This window comes from Diceros bicornis, chromosome 1 (genome assembly GCF_020826845.1).
Source record: "Diceros bicornis minor isolate mBicDic1 chromosome 1, mDicBic1.mat.cur, whole genome shotgun sequence".
In the NCBI taxonomy this organism is placed as follows: Eukaryota; Metazoa; Chordata; class Mammalia; order Perissodactyla; family Rhinocerotidae; genus Diceros; species Diceros bicornis.
In genome coordinates this window covers 53,504,076-53,527,510 of record NC_080740.1, presented here as the reverse complement: position 1 = coordinate 53,527,510, position 23,435 = coordinate 53,504,076, and the positions used below count along the sequence as shown (strand labels likewise).

The 23,435-nt window shown below is 39.6% G+C and overlaps 1 protein-coding gene across 2 annotated transcripts; it reads right to left on the bottom strand.

Annotated features, from left to right (window-relative positions):
• Positions 1-7,288: 7,288 nt before the first annotated feature.
• UBE2B (ubiquitin conjugating enzyme E2 B) lies at positions 7,289-21,604 on the bottom strand. 2 transcript variants are annotated; one of them, XM_058540454.1, is made up of 6 exons: positions 21,493-21,604; positions 19,302-19,382; positions 17,239-17,264; positions 13,434-13,523; positions 9,730-9,818; positions 7,289-8,613 (listed from the first exon to the last, which is right to left on the bottom strand). In XM_058540454.1, the coding sequence occupies exons 1-6, from the start codon at positions 21,534-21,536 to the stop codon at positions 8,485-8,487; spliced, it is 459 nt and encodes a 152-aa protein (XP_058396437.1). In that variant the 5' UTR covers positions 21,537-21,604; the 3' UTR covers positions 7,289-8,484. The 2 variants fall into 2 exon arrangements, with proteins under 2 accessions (XP_058396437.1, XP_058396441.1); XM_058540458.1 differs by lacking the exon at positions 21,493-21,604 and adding an exon at positions 20,532-21,013.
• Positions 21,605-23,435: the final 1,831 nt, after the last annotated feature.

The following is a 23,435-nucleotide window of genomic DNA, read 5'->3' as shown; positions in this document are numbered from 1 at the left end:
TTCTGTTTTATGGTCTTTTTTTCCCCCCTCCACTGAGGCAAACCAGATCTCTTATTTCATGATTTCTTCCTGAAGTTTACACTATCCATATATACCTCACTGCCACACACATTCATTTTTCTGAGATGAGAGAGAATCAAATCCTAGGCCTCAGGTACCCACCAGCTCATGGGAAGAGGCAGCCTTCCCAAAAAAACATCTGGCCTTATTATTATTATTTTTTTTGTGAGGAAGATTATCCCCAAGCTAACATCTGTTGCCAATCCTCCTCTTTTTGCTGACGAGGATTGGTCCTGGGCTAGCATCTGAGCCCATCTTCCTCTACTTTATATATGGGACGCCTGCCACAGCATGGCTTGATGAGCGGTGTATAGGTCCATGCCCTGGATCTGAACCTGTGAACCCCGGGCTGCCGAAGCGGAGCACACAAACTTAACCACTACGCCACTGGGCCAGCCCCTGACCTTATTTTAAACCTAACTGACACAAGATTCCACAGGTTGGTCCAGGCAGCCAGTTCATTTGTAGATTCCCTAGGTTTCCCAGGCTGCTAAGCCCACATTCTCTTTTTCCGGGAGGGAGCCTGAGGCTTCGGTGTTCTAGACTTGAGGAACTGCCTTGTACATAGCTTCTCAAGAAATTTGTTTAGTGTAATGCTGCTTTGCTCTGAAATTCTGGTATTAATCTCCCCCTTTTAGTTAATGTATCTCTTCTTTACTCCCTCCCTGTTCCTCTTTCTTATTTAGTACCCACCAATAAGTACTGATCTCTAGGCATAAATACTGAGAAAGTGACTTCATTTGGTGGGGGCGGGGCGGGGCGGGGCACAATGTAACTGTCAGTCATAGCAGGATTCACTCATCACTGTGCTGGTACTGGGGGGTAGTGGCAAATAAGACAGCGGACCCTGCCTTAGCTTAGTCTACTGATAGACACAGGTAATTGAACAACCAGGAGAAATGCTGAAGAGGAGAGCTGGCTGTGGGAGCATGGTTTCTGGGGGCTGAGAAGTGGGACAACTCTCGTCCATCGCTCAAAGTTAAAAGCCAGGCAGCACACCTTGGATGGGTCACATCTCTGTGCAGCTTCTAGCTCTAGTCTGCAGCAACCACTAGGGTGGACAAAGTGAAGAAGTCAGGATCTCTGATCTATACCTTGGACAAGACACTTTTCTCTCCCAGCCTTACCTGGAAAATGGAGATGACAGAAATACCTACCACAAAGAGCTGGCAGGGATGTCATTTAGTTATCATGTCATCTAGTCATGGCTCTCATTCTTGACTAGTTTAGGGACACTCTGTAGGAACGGGAGTAAACACAGATCTTAAGATGCAAGAGTTTTATTTATTTATTTATTTATTTTTATAATTTTATTTATTTTTTCCCCCAAAGCCCCAGTAGATAGTTGTATTTCACAGCTGCACTTCCTTCTAGTTGCTGTATGTGGAACGCGGCCTCAGCATGGCCAGAGAAGCAGTGTGTTGGTGCGCGCCCGGGGTCCGAACCCCGGGCCGCCAGCAGCGGAGCGCGCGCACTTAACCGCTAAGCCACAGGGCCGGCCCCAAGAGTTTTAGAACTTAGACTTTCGGTCACAGGGAAATTGCTTCCTTCAACAAATACTAAGTGCATGCTAAAAAAAAAAATCTCTGCCCTCAAGAAGATATACAAAATATACAAACTCTTTGGGGGAAGAAACAGTCTCACCTGGCTTGCTTTTCATTAAAATAAATAAATAGCGAGCGAGTGAGCGAGCCTATTTGTTTTAAGTGAAAAGCGAGCCAAGTAAGGTTCTGTTTCTTCCCCCGAGTTTACTCTGTCCCTTCAAAATTATGACTTCCAGGGCTAGGGGTGGCAGTGTTGGCTGCCTTTCACTTTTTGGTTTGGAAGGTTTTCTCAATCCCCGCAGTAGAGGCAGTCCTTTGCATGCGCTCCTGTTAGAGATGGAGGTGGGCCTGAAGCCTTGCCCATAGACAAGAGGACCAGTTGAGGAGGTGGGGTAACAAGACCTGAACAGATTCCCTTGGAAATCAAATAGAAGGTAAAAATTCAGACTATTAAGCACCCATTAGATGGAGCTAATTGTCATCTATTCAAGACCTGGGCACGTGAACCAGAACTTTTTTCCTTGACAGTGCTGTCAGACAAGGATGCCTCTTTACAACATAACCCAGGTGTTTCCAGCCCAAGTCCCATCCTTTCCCAACCTAGGAAACGTAGGCTAACGAACCAAAAATATCCTTGAGTATGGCCCTCCAACCTACTTGTCTGGGAGAAAGATGCTGTTAGGAGCCTGAGGCAGGTCTATACTAAACCTCCCCTGGTTTAGTGAAGGGGCAATTAACAGTAAGGAGGTCAGCCTTGAACTGTGGGGCTCAGTGGCTAACGCCCTTGCTTTGCTATGAACGCTAGCACTAAAATCTCATCCTGTTAGGCCTGCATTTTCCTTTCCCTTTGACATTTTCTCATATTAAGAATGGTGAATTGAACCTAGTAGATGTGAACTGGTAGATAATTCCTTCCTCTCAAGTTATTTCACCTCAGTGTAGCGATCTGCAAAATGGGGGATTCCTACTTGAATCTTTATTGAAGGATTCAGTGGAAAAATTAATGTCTGTGAAGATACCTGGCACTTAGTGAGCTCTCACTGCTTCATTCCTAACCTACTTTCCCTCTGAGGCCAAGCTGGGAAGATATGAAATGTTTCAACTAAATTTACACAAAAGAAAAACGAGCACCCACAATCACCCCACCAGACCAGGCTCCATCCCCAGGGCTGCAAAAGGGTGGACCTTTTTGGTTTAAGTTGTGGAGCAGGGCCTAAATGTGACTTGACACCCATTAGGTAACCATTCTGACACGGTGACAGAATGAATGGCAGCAGGCACTGAACAATGCAGCACCAATCCAATGCCAGGCTGTTCTGGAGAGAGGGGCAGAAGCAAAACCTCCAGGATGGGGTATGGGGTTAGCAAATAGCCAGCTTTGGCCAGAGTTTGTGTGTCCACTGCAGTCTTCCCAAGCAGGCACCTTGCAATCCCTGTACCTCCTGGATCTAGGGGTCTGGGGTGTGCAAAGGCCATGGGTATGCTACTTTCTCCATGAACATGGCCTTTGCAGTAGCACGGGCTGTGTGGCAGAAGGCTTGCCCTGGAGTCTCAACCTGTAAACTGACTAGATTCCTTATCACTCTGAGTGTAAATTGTGGGCCCCAGGTGACTGGGAACAGTTGGGTTTGGACCATTACCTACAGTCCCCACTTCCCCTTAAACCAGCTGTTTTCAACTTCTCAGGTGGTTAGACAATGACTCATGCTTCCTTCTACCTTTGTGTTTACCAAATTATTTTTTATGACTATGTTCTACTTTTATAACAAAAAACAGAAAACTGCTAATTAAAAAGTGTCCCCAGAAGATTCAGAGCTTGGACCCTGGAGGTCCTGTGCTGTCCTACTGGCCTGCCCAGGTCTCGGTGTGTACTGCCAGTGGCTGTCTAGAAAGCAGTTCCCAGTGGCTGGCTTTAAGTTCCAATCTTTGGTACTTACATTGTTGCTTTTACAGCCTGATCCCTCAGACCTGGTCTCGAGAGGGTGCCATGGTGATTGTGGTCTGTTCTCAAGCTGCTCTGTGCAAAAGAATACCCAGCCCCGGTCAAAGAACCAATGCTTAAGGGCTAACAAAAGCCAGGGAGGGGAACTTTCTCCCTGAACAGATGGGTTCATCAGCCTCACCAGCAGCAGGCCCCAGTACTGCCCTTGCTCATCTTTCTGGCTTGCAAAAGATCCCTTGTACCCATTCCTGGGACTGACAACTGTCTTCACTCTAAAGGCAGCCTTCCAGCTGATGTTCCAGGGTGTCACCACCTTTTGAAACCACAGCCCTATGTGCTCATGCAGGTACATTCAAATAAAAGCCCACTACAACACAGCAAGGTTACTAATTTAGCTTGTCTTTGGAGGTGATATTCCAAGCCTTTAGCCATAGCTGATGACATGGGCTGCAGTCACTGGATTCTTTCCCATTCTCTGCCCAGGATAGTTATTAGGCCAAGAAGCTTCCTGTTCCTTGTGGTCTTTGTACTAGCACTAACACAAAAACATCAGTCTCCCAACTCAGTTTTGTAAAATGACTTTGTATAGAAGCCAGCCAAAGAACTGCAAGCCTCTCTGCATTGACAATTCCCCTGTTCAGGAGTGCTGCTAGACCAATACAGCTGGTAGGCTGCAGTGTTCTTGGCAAAAAGCCTTGTTTGTAAAGGGGGAAGGGAAGAGGGCAACGGTATCCTTTGGGCTTCAGACAGGAAGCAGCATTAAGAGGTCTGCCTTAAGTGCTCTTATGCTTGCATTTTGGTAGCCTTCAAAACACCACAGAATCTCCCCCGCATTTCAGAAAGAATGACAACTAAATGGTTCAGGTTGATGGAGCCTGAGAAGATCCTTTCAGAGATAGGCTCTGGTCCCCTCCAGACAAGTTCCCAACCCAGTGGCACATTAAGGATCCCAGTCTTGCAGGTAAGACTTTAGATCAGCTAACTTCCCCCAAAAGACTACAGAAGCATCATACTTGTAATCATGACCATCACATGCAAAGACCTCTTTAACCAGCTAAATGGTTATTTGCTTTCTCTCAGCAGAGTATACTCTCTATCTATTAGTCTTTCCAAACATATTATTCCAAAAGTCACTGATAAAAGCATCATGTGACCAAGCTTTAGCACTCAGTCAATGGCAGAGTTCCTGCAAGTCAGTCCACGCAGGCTTCTCACTCAAGTCTGAATCCTCCATACCCCCAAGAGGAAGCTTGGAGCCCTTCCTTCTAGGGTTCTTGATTTCAACTAGCAAGGAGCTAATGTTGCATAGCTGAGAGAGTCAAGTACCAAATATGGTTGGTAATGAACACATCTCCTTCACCTTTTCGGCCCAAGTGAAAAGAAGCCCTAGCCCATGCTATGAAAAGGAAATTTACAAACTTCAAGACATTCCTGACAAAACTGTAGTGATGTGGGGAGAAATTATTGAAAGAAGAATGGCACACACATCTAATTGTGTATTCTTTTTCAAAGGATAGAGAAAAAAATGTCTATGTTGTATACTAGAATAACTGAAGATTACTCTCATCTTTCCCCTTATCTGACAACAGCTCAGTTTCTTCCTAACTAGATGGGAAGTGAAGTGACAGGGCTACCATCTTGGCACAGGCCCCTGTCCTGTGGACAATTTCATTGTCCTGTAATAGCTTTCCAAATATTGACTTTCTATTTACATACGTAATCCCCACACAACTGAGAGTCCTTTGGAACTTTGCACTGCTGAATGCAATAGAAAGAAATTGTAAAAAATGCCACCAAGACGTAAAAATTTGATCCCCATCATTAAAACTTGAGAGAACTGACGGATCAAAATACCTTAGACATAACTCTAAATTGTGCTATGAGCCCCACGGTTCTCTCTTAAAAGAGTACTAAATGAATAAGTAGATAGGTACCTTGTTTACTGAGCACAAAACAGACTGTTACTAAATAAGGAATCTTTAATAGATTTCTTTTCCACTACCTTCCACCTACATGAGTGAGAATTTTTAGATCAGTTCCAGAAGTTATTCATATTCATGGAACTTTTAATTTTTTTTCGGTGTATAGACTCAAGGATACGGAAGGGAAAAAAATTTGGTATTGATAAGTCATAGTCCTTTTAATCAGAGACCAGAAAATGTTCTTATAGCCAGACTTTACTTGTTTACATTGAAAAAAAAAGGTGGAAAATGGTGGTCAAGAAAACCTCTTCACTGGAGAGATGCAAGTCTGTACCTAACTCTAAAGCAGCTAAAGTATTTTCACAAACTGGGATGAATATTTAAATTCAGTAGAATTTCTAAAACTGAACTCAATCACTTACTATCTCTTAAGGGGTAGTACAGTTACTTGCTGAAAGACCAGACTGCCTAGGTTCAAATCCTGCTCTATCACTTACTAGCTGGTTGACCTTGAGCAAGTCACTTAATCTCTCTGTACCTAGCTTCCTCATCTGTAATAGTACCTACCCTCATAGGATTACTCTGAGTTTGAAATGTGATAATATATGTTAAAGTGGTTAGAAAAGTGCCTTACACAGAGTGTTGTATGTTAGAAGTAGTATTACAGAGGATTGCATCACAAATGCATTTAAACTTTAACATGAATCCAACTTTGTACCAAATAAATAATAAACTTAGTTCTATAGCCTCTTACCATACCATACCTTTATACATTTACCCAGAGTTTAAAAGTAAACATTTTTTGGTATGACATAACCTTGTAAATTAAAGGTTTACATCTGGTACTCAACCAAAGAAATAGGAATCTGTTCCAAGGCTGAAGAAGAAAACTGCAGGGTAATTGAGAGATGGAACGTTCCTAAGAATTTTCTCCAATGGCAGTGTGGACTAGGTATGAGTTTTATACATGTGTTGAATTTAGGAGTTAGAGCTCATTGACTCCCTTGCACAGTAAGATGTAACTCCCTTATAACTATATATCAATACTTGAAATATTTCAGTTTTAAATAGGGAAAGGAAAATAGGTTAAGGATAAAAATATATTTGGAAGCAGTATCCAAACAGCATTTAGTGAAATAAAAGGGGAAACTCTCATAGCTACTGTGTATTTAAGAGTCAGTCACCAGAGTAAATAAATGTCTATAGAAACTGTAATTTGTTTTAGAGCTAAATATATAAAAGCATCACACATTTAATAGGACCAAAAAGTACCTTTAAATGCAGTATCTTTTTTTTTTTTTGGCTATAATTCCAGTGAGTGAACTCTCATTTGTATCAAAAGATCATACACTTACCCCAAAATGTGCCAAGTAATAACTGTTTTTTTTGTAAGGAAGATCAGCTCTGAGCTAACATCCAATGCCAATCCTCCTCTTTTTTGCTGAGGAAGATTGGCCCTGGGCTAACATCCGTGCCCATCTTCCTCCACTTTATATGGGATGCCGCCACAGCATGGCTTGACAAGCAGTGCATCGGTGTGCGCCCAGGATCCGAACCAGCGAACCCCGGGCTGCCGAAGAGGAGTGCGCTCACTTAACCACTGCGCCACTGGGCCAGCCCCCAAGTAATAACTTTGAAAGGGAAATATCAGCACTTATCCTTCCAGTGTTAAACTTTGCTTAAATAAACAGAAACTGTAGAAACTGCCATCCTACAGTCTTCCAACAGAGAAGCTTATTAAGCTACTATGAGTATGACAACAAACTCCTGGGGTTACTGAAATAGCTGTTTTAACTACTAGAAAGACTACACAGGTGGTCCAACAGAATTTACTTGTATATTTTCCATTTTCTATACTATTTGAAGGCATAGGATAGCTTTATATTAGCTTTCTACAATACTGTGTTTTAAATTTATCCAGTAAACTAAGATGCAGTACAAGTTTTATACAACTTAGGAGATAAAAAAAAAAATCTCCACAAGAGAAAGCAACTCAGTAGGCCCTAGTATTAAAACATTTTTCCAGAATAAACAGATATGCAATTGCATTAAAAGGCAGTTTTCAAATATTTAAATCATACCACGACTCCTTGCAAATATCTGCTCTGCTCAAACCAATGCAACCAATTCTTACTCATTGTTAATAGTGGGGCATGGATTTTTGTAAATGTTTATGGTTTTACTTTCTTCATTATAACAAAAGTCTTTTAAAGTGCTATCAAACAGCAAAATAAGTTGCATCAACTCTGCTCAAGGTAGAGGTGCCAATTCCTCGTGACAAAGGTGCAAAGTGTGAAATTGTAAAAGGTACAGTTTAACAGTAAGTAGTGCATGAAGAAACAGTAACAAGTGGCCTGAATACAGAGTTGGACAGAATCAAACCAGTTATGTCTATAATCGCTCAACTGAAACTGATATAGGTACATTCAAATTGAAGTTTCAGATTATAACTGGTGTTTAGAATCAAATTTGAAGAATTTCTTGATAAAATATAAATCTGTTCTTTTGATACTGGAAATGAAACAATCAACTAATGGAGAGCTAGAGACTTATTAACCCCTCCTACACAGATAAGGAAATAAGTGACAAAGTCTCTTGCACTGAAGTTATGTATTTTAACAGCTTTACATGTAATATTCATATATAAAAAACTTTAAGTGCTTTTCTCCAATTTAAAAATCTAAAGAATTCAAAAATAAGGCATTCAATATTTGAAAAAAGTACAGATTTACAAAATGTGTATATTCTGTCATGAAAACTTCACACCAACATTATACACTTGGAAAAAAATACAAACAGGATATATTACAAATTTATGTAAGCAATAACTTAGTTCACACCATGCAATAAAAAGTACATTAATCAAGATACACAAGCTTTTGTAGGTTCTAAACTGAAGGACTTTTTTTTTCTGCAGAATCCTTAAAACCTGTGGCACTTAAAATTTGTTAGCCTTTCTACTGAGAGGTAAATTATACACAACAATGATGAAAAAGATTAACAGACCAGTTGTCTATTATGAATCATTCCAGCTTTGTTCAACAATGGCTGAAACTCTTTTCTCATATTCTCGTTTGTTTTCCTGATAAAGCTGTGCTGCCTGGCTATTGGCTGGACTGTTTGGATTTGGTTCATCCAGCAGAGACTAGAAGGAAAGAGAGAAAAAAACAGATTTGCAGTTTTTTTTTTATATTAACATGGCTCAGATATGGAGCACAGAAGTTATACAAAACAGAAATTATTCAATGAAGAAATGGCAGAAATTAGTATGACTTACATATATTTAGATCTAAATATTTTCAGAAATGGCTTGATAAATACAGTAAGAAGTTTCCTGCTGCTAGAGAACTTAAGCTTCCAAAACAAATAGCTCTCAATTGCCTTAAGACCGCTCTCTTTTTCCAAAAAATTGGAAAAGAACAATATTCTTCAGCATACTCAGACATTAATGAGGAAATAAACAGTTTGATTTAGTTAATATACAATACCTATAAATAGCTTAGCAACTAACATTTTTCCAAAATTAAACTCTATTACTGTGGTTACTTTGCAAATGTCTGACAGTAAATTGGGTAGTGAATCTCGTTTCCTTTAATCAACAAAACATATACCTCTAGCAGCAAAGGAATGAAATAGGAAGGCTGAAAACAGTGTTTAAAAGATGACCCAAATTAAAGCAGAAGTGTGATGAAAAAAGCTTTAAAAAGGTCACAAACCAAAATGTTACTCCTGTTCCTCTCAAATCCATCTAACTAACAGATTCCTCACTCCACCCCTCCCCAAAACTGTCATTCAAGGTCAACTCTGAAATATTCTGCCAGAGTGCTTCGGCAAATAGTTAACACTACTTACTTTTTTTAAAATTGAATTTCTTGGATGAGGCAACACACTCAGTGCTTCTCTGCACTTGGCAGTTTCTTGAGGTCCCTATGGTTTTTCTAAGCAATTATCTTTCTCTCTCCCCAAGATTTTTCATTCTTCTCTATAACCTCTGGCTATGCTTCGTGGGCATGACTAATACTTGACCTGTGAGAACACTTAACTTACACATGATCGGAAAAATGATTGTGGATTTGATCCAAGGTGGTCACTAATGAAAAAGCAAACTAGTTGTCTGAAAATCATGGGTTTCTGTCTGAGCTCTGGCATTTGCTACCCAGGTGCTGGGAAGGTTAGCTTGGTCCTTTAGATTGTTCCTAAAGGAGCCGACTGTATCCCACAGAATCTTGAAAAATTATGATGCATCCTAACACACACTTACCTGAATTGATGTTAAAATAGAAGATACATCATATGTTGGACTCCATCGATTCTGAAGGATATCTAAACATATGCTACCATCAGCGTACACTGAAAAGACAACACTAAAATTGGTTACATATTAACTCTGTCATATCTAAGCTACAAGAAATCTTTACCACAAACAGAATGCTTGGCCCAGTCAGAAGTTTTGAACATTAGTCAATAACTAAACCCTTCTGTCTCACAGGAAAACCAGTCTTAAAACTAAGGTCTCTTATTTTGCACCTTTTCATCAGGAGGTGACGAGGTGATGATTTTTTCAACACACCCCATATATGCAAATCTATTTAAATTCCATATTTCTAAATATTCTTACATAAAACTCTTGAAAAGAAAAAAGCTTACTTTTTAACATAGCAATTCCACTCCAAGAAATTATTCTAAAAGAAATTATGGATATGCATAATAGATGGATGTTCACTATAATACTATTTATAAGAGTGAAAAATTAGAAACTACCTTGTGGTCCCTAAAGAGGGGACTGGCTAAATAATGGTACATTCATATAACCAATACCAATGTAGCCATGAGAAATGATATACATCTACCTTATGTTGATTAATGTAGAAAGACATCCACAATATCTTACCTTAATAAGTTTCCAATTATTTATATAGGATAATTCCATTTTTGTAAAGAATTATACATAAATATTTTCATTTGAAGTATATGCAGTCACAAAAACATCTGTAAGACTAAATGCCAAAATCTAAGTAGTGGATATCTGTAGATAGTAGAATTATAAAGGATCTTATTTTCTTTACCCTTTCTTATATTTTATACTTGTTTTTGCAATAGGTATGCATTCTTTTCATAATCAAAAATAAAAATCAAGTGATTAACATGTTTTAAAAGTCTTTAACATTTGGGAGGCTTTTTTTCTCTTTTGAACTGATTATGTGCGAATATAAACAATGAATATCCATTTTTATCCACTTGTGAGACTATATCTATACAATAAATTTCCAGAAATAGAACTGCTGTGTTGACAAAGGGTAAATGCACTTCCATGTTACAGATACTGCTCAATTGCAGAAAGCTTCATGGAGCAAGCCAGATCACTCTACATAAAAACAGGAGGCTTCTGGGGGGAGAAGAGGCCAACTACACTTAAATACTGTCATTCCTCAGGGGTCTATCCTTGGTCCTCTTCCTTCTTACCCTTCACACACCCTCTGGGCAATGTTATTCAGTCCCATGGCCTCAGTTACTATCTGTATGCTAGGTACTTCAATTGTTAGCTTTGGACCAGATTTAACTCTCAGTTTTAAAGCAGCATAGTCAGTGCTCACTGTCTATCCTACAGGAACATCAAACTTAGCAAGCCCAAAGCAAAAATCATCACCTCTATAAAACCCATAAAAGTATAAAATGATTTTAAAGCTCTGACCTAATAACTATTTTTGAGAAGTAATTCAAAAGTAAACTAGAAACTAAACATCCATCAACTGATGAATGGATAAACAAAATACAGTATATCCATACAATGGAATACCATTCAGCAATAAAAGGAAATGAGGTACAGATATGTATTACAACATGGATGAACCCTGAAAACTACACTAGTTGAAAGAAGTTAGTTACAAAGGACCAGATATATTATATGATTTCATTTATATGAAATGTCCAGAAAAGGCAAATCTATAGAGACAGAAAATAAATCAGTGGTTGCCCAAGGCTGAGGGGTTGGGACAAATGGGGAGTGATTGCTAATAGACATGGGATTTTTAGGGGAAGGTGATAAAAATGTTCTAAAATTGATTATGGTGATGGTTGCACAAGTCAGTGAATATACTAAAAACCACTGAATTATACAATTTGAATGGCTGAATAGTATGCTATGTGAATTATATTTCAATAAAGATGTTTTTTAAAAAGTAAACCAGAAAGTTCCCTATAAATTTGTTAAGGTTGAAAATGCTACACCTATACACATGTACCCCCCTGCACATTCTATAGTCTTTCCCACCTTGATTTACAGAGCCCCCTTACTACAGTTTGGGTTGATTCAATACCAAGTCTAAGCCAGATAAAGCTACAGTGGAATAAATGGTAAGTGACTTGGGAATTTCCCCAAAACAGAAACAGAAAATAAAATTAAACCTGTCTTGGCTTAAAACAAAACAAAAAAATCGCAGCTGGAAGGAAAAAGCAACTTTACAGCAATAAAGTACCAAAGGCTAAATCTATTATTGGGAAGTCATCTTGATTCCAGATACACACACACACCTCTCCTCTGAGTAGGGCGCTCTATCTGCCTGTAGCCCACTCATGTAGCCTGGAGTACTAGACTAGATGCATAGCCTAGAGGATCTCTGAAGAGCTTCCTCCTGAAAGTAAGTTAACTAGCAGGGAAGACCACATTTAAAGGAGCAAAGATTACAAAAAGGAGAGCGAACTTCAATATTTTGGAAAAAAAGTTTTTCATATAGTAATTTATAATCCAGGAATACCAAGGTATTATAAGTAAACAGCAAGAAGTCAGGGAAAAGCAAATTGAATTACAAAAGAGTCACTTAGCAATCATTTGTCGAAAATAGTAATAAAATAAACTTCCAAAAGTGAAAATAGTAATGAGAGAAAAAATGGAAAAATGTATTAAAAAAGCCTTAAAAACATACAAACCTTTGAGCCAGATCCTACTTCTAAAAACTTATTCTAAAGAAATATTCATGGGTATGTGAGAAGATTTATTTTCAAGAATGTTCAAAGTGCTGTTTAAAATTGTAAACAATTGAAAATCACTAACAATTGGACACTGATTAAATAAATAATGGGGGCCAGCCTGGTGGTGTAGTGGTTAAGTTTGCGCGCTCCGCTTCGGCGGCCTGGGATTTGTGGTTTCGGATCCCAGGCGCAGACCTACACACTGCTGATCAAGCCATGCTGTGGCAGTGTCCCACATACAAAATAGAGGAAAACTGGCACAGATGTTAGCTCAGGAACAATCTTCCTTAAGCAAAAAGAGGAAGATTGGCAACAGATGTTAGCTCAGGGCCAATCTTCCTCACCAATCAATCAATCAATCAACAATGGTAAACTCATATAACAGAACATTTTGCAGCCATTAAGAATGATGCAAAAGAGGGGGCAGCCTGGTGGTGTAGTGGTTGGGTTCGCGTGCTCTGCTTCAGTGGCCTGGGGTTCACGGGTTCAGATCCCAGGCGTGGACATACACACCGCTCATCAAGCCATGCTGTGGTGGTGTCTCACGTACAAAATAGAGGGAGATGGGCGCAGATGTTAGCTCAGGGCCAATCTTCCTCACAAAAAAAAAGAATCATGCAAAAGAATATTTAAATATGGGAAAATGTTCATAGTACATAAAAAAATTATTTTACATACAACATGATCTCAATTTTCAATGAGCATTTATTTGTATTTTTTAAAAGCTAAATTTGAAGTGACAAATTCTTTTTGGTATCTTTCACATTTCTATAAATAAATAGATATTACTTTAAAATCAGAAGTTACTAAAACAACTTCACCTCAAATTTGGAACCTTGATAAGATCCCAGACTACAAAAACGTGGCTAATACTGACATGGAAGCAACATGTAGAAATGGGCCCTAATAGTGAGAAGTATGGAGCAAGACCTAAAAGGAAGGAAACAACTCTTTTTTCTCCCTATCATTTGCAAAGTCTAATAAATTGCTACTTACCATTTGGATGAAACATTTTGGATAAAAACCTAACAGTTGGTGGTTTATTTGGATATTCTTCAGAAAATTCTATTACTAGTTTAAAAGTACCTAGATAGAAAACAAACCAAAATAACTGTAAAGACAAGCATAACTTTTAAATCTCTTCATCAGTGAATTCCCAACCCCATACTGATTTCTGCATAATCGCACAAAAATTAATGTGAATTTTGGTTTAGCACATAAAACATACTAAATAGTCTTCTGTTATGTTAGACTGATACACAGCATTGGCAAGCACTTGGGGAACAAACACTTTCATATGCTATTGGTGGGAATGTTGACTGTCATATTTTTGGAAGGCAGTTTGGTCCTAGCTACCAAAATTTAAAATGCACATTTGGGGAACTACAGATAGTTTATTATAGCTTAGAAAGGGGTGCCAAAGGATTTTGAGAGGGGATAACTACCACATGACAAAGGACTCAGATTAGTGCATGGGCACTGATGTGAAAGGTCTGTCCTGTCCCCATACCAATCCTTTCAATATGCCAAGAATCAGTAAGCATTAATGTAATTGCCTACTATTGGTTACAGACCAACACAGTACATTTTGGTCAGTCTAAATCAGTATTTTACGGTCAACTGAGACATAGGCATTTTTAAAAATTATGTATTTGTAACAAAGTCGATCTGTTTATAGTATACAAAGAAGTTAAGAACTCTCAACTCCAATTCCAAATCTACTTTGCGGAAATAACCACTATTAATGGTTTTGTGTTTGTCTTTCTAGACTTCTTTTGTGTTTATTCACTATCCAGAGTCCTTTCATTTTGAGGAAACCCACCTGAAGGTTGGAGAGGTCCTCTAATACAACCCCTTGGACATAGTCAAAAAGTTGAAACTTATTCCTAATGAAGTCAGTAAAAGTTTAAAACATTCCAGATGTCTCTACAAGGTTCTTTCCTTATCTCATCAAAGTACTTAAAAAAAAAACAACCCTTTCTCAATCTAAATTCTAAGCTCCTGGCTTCAGTCTACCAAGATGAGAAGTATGTATTTAGTAAAATATTTTATATTTTATCTTCACTAGTCATATATTTGGGATACAATCTCTACCTCTACATTTTTTGTTGTTTGGAAATCTGGGATTAGGGAAGCCAATACAAGCAAAATCAATGGTGATATCTATTTCATATTTTGATATATTAATAGAGATACTAGGAAATGCACCATTAGTGAAGACAGACTTATACCTAATTATGTATTTTTTTAAAGTTTACATTTTAATTTTCTTTAATTACAAAAATATATACTGTAAAAATTTCAGCAAATGCAAATATGAAACAGCTATTTTTAAGTTTTTTTTTTTTTCATATTATGGGGTCTCAGGACCCTTTTACACTTACTCCCAACCATGGCTAAGTTTCCAGTTGTGAATGTGAAGCTGGGAAGAGATGCAAGCAATAGCAGACCATTTTATGGTATTTCCACGAAAAATGAAAAATAATTTCATTTTGAAATATTGGCTCTTTAACGACCAGCTTGCAAAAATTCCCAAAATTTTCAACAATCTGTTCTCACAAATTGGTACAAGCTGCCTTCAGCATACCACTGGCTATAACTACCGATATTTGTTGTATTAGAAATTACATAAAATTTTCTCAAAATATTTATTCATTAATAATTATAAACTCACTACCTATTAACCTAAGTAACATTAAACGAAAAATAACTATACTTCCCCCAAAGTTAGTGAGAAGTGTAGCGTTGTTTTACATTTTTACAAGTCTCTTTAAAGACTGGCTTAATAGCAGACAGTCGGATTTTCTTAGCTGCCTCTGCATTCAGTCTGCTGCAATATGCTGTTCTGATTGAGGTACATTAAGAAAATCAGGCGTCACACAAATATGTAAACGAAAAAGGATGGAGTTTTTTCATAGCCTTGTCAGATAATTGTAGATGTTCTTTTTTGATATTACACCAAAGGTTTTTAAAGGTTAGTTGCAATGTAGAATCTGAAACTATATAAACTTTTTACATCAGTTACATTAAAATCTGTTGCACATTGCATAAATTTATCCATCCATAATTTCTAATATTATACATTGGTCATTTGGAAAATACTGGTTCACTAAGTTACATAAATCTTCTAAGTGTTCTCATATTTCATTACATAGCATCAAAAAAAAAAATCACAATAGGTAATACCACCTACTAATCTCATCAGAGAAGACTCAAAGTATTGGAAGCCGTCATTTTATCACTAGCAACAAATATTGTCACTGTCCTTGACCTAATAGCTCACTTAGGTCACTTTTGAGAATACATCTGCCAAATACTCAAATCTAAATAACCACAGTTTGTTTGTCAGTCATTCTTTCAAGTAAAAATGTTCCATGAAAAAAGCAGTAGTTCAAGTTGCAACTCAAACTACTGCAGAAGTGCTTTTCCCTCCAGACAACCATCCTACTTTCGTATGCAAGACAAGTGCTTTATGCATATTTCCCACTTCATCACACAGAATTTTAAAAAGACGTACATTCAAGGGTCAGAATTTAATAATAATAATTATTTCTACTTTTCCATCAAGATATTTTTAAGGGAAACTGGCATCTTTTAAAATGCAAAGAATACAATGACTATTAGTACAGTTTGGTGCCACTGTCTAGATTTGTGCCCAGATGCTAACCTGCTTAGGTCCAGTTTTAGCCACTAGTGCTTTTGTACCATGAATGCAAATGTTAATACAGTGAAAAAGGCAAATGTCTTACTATTGGTATAAAGATAGTTTTGATCACATGGAACCCTTGAAAGGGTCTCAGGGATCTTAAAGGGTTTACGGACCACTCTTGAGAACCCTCTGGTATAAAGTAAAAAAGCTGAAGCCCTTAAGTACCCCTGCCTTCAATTCCTTACCCCCACCTAGAGGTAACCACTAATAGTGTGGTATATAACCCTTTAACACACCCATTAGTAAAAATGTGATACTAAAACATACATTATTCTGCAACTTTTTTGTCTCCTCAGACATATGTCCAGATCTACCTTATTATTTAATAGGTACATAATATTCCAAAGTCTAGATATATCATCACTTGCTTAACCATTTCCCTTATTGGGCATTCCGGTTATCTCCTTAAAAATAGTGCTGCAATCAATATCTTTGTACAAATATTCTTGCTGGGTTAATTCCGAAGCCATTTTGATCATTAAAAGAAACTTATTTAACAATTTTTTAAAAAATCCATGCTATGCTTAGGGAAAATCTCAGTATCTGGTTAAAATGAATTTGAGAAGCTCAATTATAAATACATATTGGAACTAGTTTTCCATTTTCCTGGCTTTTGGTGAAAATACTGAATTTAAGTTGCAAAAGATTATGCAGAATGCTAACTATGGCTGTTAGATGCTAGCTGTATGTGAAGCTACTGGCAGCTTAGTACGCTGAAGAACAATTTCAGCTCAACACCCCATCAATACAGATAAAGTTAAAACAGCGTGACTACCCTCCTAGCGTTTACCTCAGGGACATCTTTAGCATGCTACAAGGCCTTCTAAATTTAAACTATTCTCAACATAGACTCTACCATCTAAGCTTACAGTTCTACAGCCAAATATCTAACAGGGGCAACTGGCAATGGAAGTGATCAAGCTGATGTGGGAAGAAAGTCCTTTGTAAACTATAAATTCTCAGTAGCATTATTTAGTTTTAATTTGACCTATTAACAATAGAAAGCAGCTTTAAGTAGACACACTGGTGTTACAAGTTCCTACTTAAAAGCAGCCTCTTAATACTACAGAAAACATAACGAAAATGACTTACCATCTTCAAAGGGTGTCCCTTCTGGTCTGAAAACAAGAAGATTTCTGATTAAAAGAAGTTTTTCATTCTGATTTTCAAGAAGAAAAGATAAACTCAGAGAAAGAGGGGCACATTCTAATGATTTGTGGAGTTTTTAAGATATTGTTAGTTTAGTATCATCTTAGCCCTGGATTTTATAGATGTTGGCAATAAAGGGAACTTTCATTTTCTAAGTTTTCCTTTTAGGGTGGTTTTACAAAAAAAAAAAACAAAAACCATAAAGACTTGTCATAATTTTAGCACAAAAAGAATTCAGTTCATAAATACCAACCAGTAAATTTTTTTAAGTTATTTATTTATTTATTTTGTGAGGAAGATCAGCCCTGAGCTAACATCCATGCCAGTCCTCCTCTTTTTGCTGAGGAAGACTGGCCCTGGGCTAACATCCGTGCGGATCTTCCTCCACTTTATGTGGGACGCCGCCATAGCATAGCCTGACAAGCGGTGTGTCGGTGTGCGCCCGGGATCCGAACCTGGGCTGCCAGCAGCAGAGCGCGCGCACTTAACTGCTACGCCATGGGGCCGGCCCCCCAACCAGTAATTTTGTAAATATGTTTATTCTTAAGAGAAAAAGTCATATTTTCAATTTACATCAATAAGATGGAAATCAATACCCTTTAAGATAATTATGACACCAGACCAAAGTCTCCTGCTTTTCAACAGAGCAATAGCTCTTGTTCAAATTGGCTAGACATAACTGTCACCAAGAAAGCCAGTTTCTTTTGTTCAAATCGCTTCCTTGCCTCCATATTCCAATTTCATCTTTCCTAAGTAGCAGCTTGAAGTTTATTACCTGCAAGGCACATTCAGGATTTCAAAGAAGCCCGATGATAGCCTGAATTTAATATAATCACTTTACTTTAGAAGGGTGAACTATGCTCATTTTTCTACTAGTCTTTTTTTTTTTTTTTTGTGAGGAAGATCAGCCCTGAGCTAACATCCAATACCAATCCTCCTCTTTTTTTGCTGAGGAAAATCAGCCCTGAGCTAACATCCGTGCCCATCTTCCTCCACTTTATATGGGACGCCGCCACAGCATGGCTTGCCAAGCGGTGCGTTCGTACGCGCCCGGGATCCGAACCTGCAAAGCCGGGGCTGCTGAAGCAGAGTGCGAGCACTTAACCGCTTGGGCCACTGGGCCGGGCCCTCTACTAGTCTTTACCATAGATTTTTATAACTGATTCACTGGCAACTCAGAATTCTGTTCATGAAAATATTCCTTCAAAGTTTCAGTGCAAAAACTAATTTTAAAAAGGTAAAAGAAAAAAGATCAAGTCCAGGAAAACCAAAGAAAAGACATAAGGAAATTTTGAAGTAAAAAGTATATATGCAGGCCTGGCCCTGGTGCTGAGTGGTTTAAGTTCTGGGTGCTCCGCTTCAGCGGCCCAGGTTCATGGGTTCCAACCTACTCCACTTACCAGCCATGCTGTGGAGGTGTCCCACATAGAAAAAGAAATAGAGGAAGATTGGCACAGATGTTAGCTCAGGGCTAATCTTCCTCACACAAAAAAGAGGAAGACTGGCAACGGATGTTAGCTGAGGGTGAATCTTCCCCAGCAAAAAAAAAAAAAAAAAGCATCTATGCAATATATTTAACATGTAAAATGTAGTTGCTTCTCAAAAGGCTTCATTCAGTTATTTCACATTGGGCTGTGAAACATTTTTCATTTAAATTCTTGCCATAGTGCAAGTTCTCAATACCTTTTTACAGTTCCAACAGAAGGCAAGCAAAAACATTTGCTTGGTACATTTTGTACAAAATAATTTATCTATTCTCCTTTAGTTTCAAATGGTATTTTTATCAAGTAAAACCCAACGTGATTATAAAATTATACATAGTAACAGTAAAATGCAAATAAATTTTATGTAACTGCCAAAACTCTCATCAAAATGTTTTTTTCTGATTTAGCCTTGTAGTTTCTGTAAGATCCCTGATTTCACCTCAGCCTCTTTTCCTAGTTCTTATACATTCACTGTTCTTAAAGAATCACCACACCTATCACCTGTTTTATTTTTCAACTCACCCAAATATAACTGCATTCCACTGCATGATGTTGTTTTCAGATGGTGCACCACTGACACCCACAGGTGGGTCCTCTTGCAATCTAGAAATCCAGAGTAGTAATTTTAAAAGTTGAACATGAAGGCCACTAAGAAGGCCCAACAGAACACCTATGGACTCTATACTATCTACTCTGAGACACACACTAAATCCATTTTCTTGTTCTTGTGCTGAGCTGGAACAAACCATGACTTAAAAAAAAAAAATCGACCAGGTATATACTTATTAAATATCTCTCCAAATTATCTAAAATTCCAAAGGGCTTAGGAATCATCCCTCTTCAAATATCACTGAGTTTAAGATATCTCTTCAAGAACTGAGGTATACAGACTGCCCTCAACCAGAAAAAAGACCCTCGAGTGCAAAAAATATTTTTACAGCACAATCAACTGTGCTGCTATAAACACACAAAGACTGAGCCCTAATCACAGCTACTTGTACAACATGACCACCAAAACAAAAACCGCAAAACAAAAAAAATTCAGTGTAAGTACTCAACGACTGAAAATACTTATATTCAGTTTCATTAGGAAACTGGTTTTAGGTAGGAAAGTTACTTTATCCCACCAGCCTCAATTAGCAATGGCTTTTAAAGTAATCAACGCTTTAGTTAAGCTGCCAACAGCCCCTATTTTAAAGGCTCTGCACTAACACTAAATCCACCTCTTACATGAGGAGACTCAATACAAAGCTACCTTCCGATATTTGTGACAGTGAAATTCTTGTAACCTGAAGACCCTTGGAAAATTACCAGAGGCGCCATGTGTTCAACTCAGAATTAAGGAGAGAATCCCTTAAGAAAGCAGGGTAACAATGGACACAAACTGGAAGTTTCATTACCTGAGTTTCATTCACGGGCGCTAATCTCAAGTCTACTGATTTCAAGCGTTAGAAGATGTTTGCACCAAAGAAGCATCCCCTTTTAAAGACTACCAACTCAGGAAAAAATAAATGCTACATTATACATATAGATATATATGTAGTGACTGTCATGTGATATGCTACTTTGAAATTAGTCCACATAAAAATCGTTCTTTTTAGTCAACCTCAAGTAGATTAGGCCACGATGAACAGAAGCCTTAGAGGAATTACGCTGCCTGACGCCCACGAAGGTAAATGGCTAAGAGAAGTTACAAATATATTCAATGATAAACGGGCCAAGGCCCAAAACAATGGCTTCCAAATGCCTCACCTGCGGCTTTTTAATGGCGAAGTCGAGAGATTACTTCCTGAGCGACTGATATTGTTTTTACATTAGATATTGTGTCTCAACTAGGGAAGGTCTCCCCAGAAAAACATTTAAAATGCGCAGAGGATCGCATTGCTAAGTTTTCTCATTTTATTCCGTACTTCCAGGTATTCAAAGGTAAACAAGTGAAAAAAAGTCACTTCCTCCTCACTAACCCCAACACCTCCTAACAAAACCCTGTTTTACAAAAGGAGGCCCAGGGAGTATCAGGTTAGCGCCAGCCTCAAGGAAGGCATTTTTCCAGACTTTGGAGGCTATAGATAGGGCTTTATACACCAGGCCACAGAGCTGAATTCCAGAAGGTACTGGCAGCCGGGGTTGCCAGCCCGAGGCCCAGGTCTCTAAGCCAGCACTCAAGGTCCTTTCAGGCGGGCGGGGAGAGTCGGGTTTCGGAGGATGGGTTAACCACCTCCAGACCACGCGCTGCAGACCCCACCCTCACTGCGAGGGGGGGGGGGACTTCGCCCCAACCCAGCCCCTCAGAGGAGACCGCAGGGCCATCGAACAAAGCTGACTAGTGCAGCAAGCGGGGAAAAAGCTTCTGCAAGGGCTCGCTCTTACGGGACAGGGAGGGGGCACCGGGGAGGTGGGGGGATGAGGTACAAGCTCTAGGATGAGACGTCGGGCAGCCGGTCCAAGTGGGCAGCAGAGAATCCTAGGACAGCCCAAAGCCATCTTTTTACTTTTGGAGGCGGGGATAGGGTACCGAAATTTTTTACGTCGGAAGAGTGAGCAAGCAAGGATTGAGGGACTGCGGCCGGGAGCTAGGACTGGGCTTCCGTCGGTCCCGCTGGGCCCAAAGCCGGCCCTTAGGGTCAAGAGAGAAAGGTGTCCCGGATCCCCGCCCTGCTGCCCCGCAGCTTTGGGGAGGAGCCGTCAGCCGGGCGAAGATGAGGGCCCTTACCGCTTGAAATCCCGCATGAGCCTCCTCCGGGCCGGGGTCGACATGCTCCCCACCTGCCCCGCGATCAGTCTGAAAAAAAAGAGTCCCGCACAGCCCCCCCCACCCCCCGGCGCGGCGGTCGAATCACTGTGGGTCACCGCCGCTGCCGAGGTTGCACAAACAACCCTGCAATGACGTCTCCCTCCGCCGCCTCCAGATCCCTCCGCCCTTCGCCAGTACCACAGGGTGAGGGGTTGCGGAGGAGCGGGGGAACGTATGAAAGCTCGTTATAGGAGCCTTTCAGCAGGACTCTATATTCATTTTGACTGCCTGAACTAATCAACAAATTAGTGTTCTCCGTTCTCAGACTGGAGGTTGTGGATTAAGAGACACTCAAACCGAAACACCACCGTGTCTCTCCCCCCTTCACTAGTTTAGGCTCGACCGGGTGGGGAGAGAGGAACGCATCCGGGGCCAGAGATTTCAGGGAAAGGAGGTGGGATGACGTAAGATCACGTGACCTATGGCGACGTTGTCAACAATCCACCCCTGAGGGGGAGGGGGCGAAGTATCTAGAACCACGTGTCCCTATGACGCTATTAGAACGGATCACGTGAGAGTGCTGCTCTGGTCTGAGTCTCAGCCAGGTCTATGAAGCCGGTAGTTAATTTTATTGGGCTGAGGGCAGGGATATACCTTTATTAGTTTTCCCTCCAGTTTGTCCCATAAACAGGGACGGCAATCGAAGAGTCGTGGTGGAAGCAAAAGCTTGTTTTGCTGCTTAAGTCTTTAAAAGGGTCCCAAAATAATTTGGATTCAAAATCCTCTTTGGTTGGTTCAATGGCTTATCTGGTGTATGGGGAAGGCAGAATGAAGGGACCTCAGTTTTTGCTAAGTGCAGCATTGAATGCTGAGGCCCGCACAAAGTAAAATCTCCTGAAATGCTTAGTTAGGGCCACCAAATAGCCTGTATGTGCATTACAGTGGGGTTTCCAGGGTTGGAAATTCTGGGCAAAGATAAAAGAACAGTGTACAGATTGTCCAAGATTTGTTCACAGTCCTTATGGAATTATGGAATTTTGTTTTTCCTTTATGGGTCTGCTCTCATTTGAGGATGTGTGGAAAAGTTCATGGATTTGGCCACAATGGGGTACCTTGTATTTGTCAAGAAATGTTGGGATGAGATCTCAAGAGAGCATGTGGATGGGTGGTTGGTTGTCAGAGACACCTAAAAATAGGATTCAAATCTGTGGGAGAGATCAGGCAGATAAAGGTGGGGGTTATATATCTAGCCTGGATAACTCATTTCAGGTTTTCTATGCTAGCAAGTAAGGGGCAAATGGGCCTGAAATGCTCCCCACCAGGGGGCTCAGAGGTGTTGACCCCTGGGGATTCTGTTTCCTTCCCTCTATTGCCTCCAATTCCTGGCCTTAGGGCTTAGCTGGTCAGAAGGACTCTGAGCACTTTCATATTCTTTTGGGTAATTCTTCAGTCCAAGGTGGAAGAGGAGGATGGAATAAGGACCTTAGCATTGCCCCAAGTTGCCCATAGTTCTACAGAACTAGAAAGGGTTAACTTTCCTCACTTTCTTGGTATCTCCGTTTCTTCAAACCCTGAATTCTCTCTTGCTTTTAGTAGCTGCCTTAGAGATCAGGTTAGTCAGGCCTAACTCTTGATAGGTCCTGCTCTCATTCGCAAATATGATTCTCTACGTCAAAAGCTGAATATTCTTATTTTTTTGCCTTCCTGCCATAGCAATCCTAATCCTCCCCATAGCCAAGGTTGAAGAAACACCAGTAGTGTTACATGCAGTGAAATGCTGAGGAGAAACTTTTTTCTTTAAATCCCTGTTATTTGACTAGCAATTTGTAATTGTTTTGGAAACCCACAGTTTACAGTTTTCCAAAATGAAGTAATACTTTCAACGAAATCAGTGAAGTTTTTTCATTAAAGTCCTACAGCAG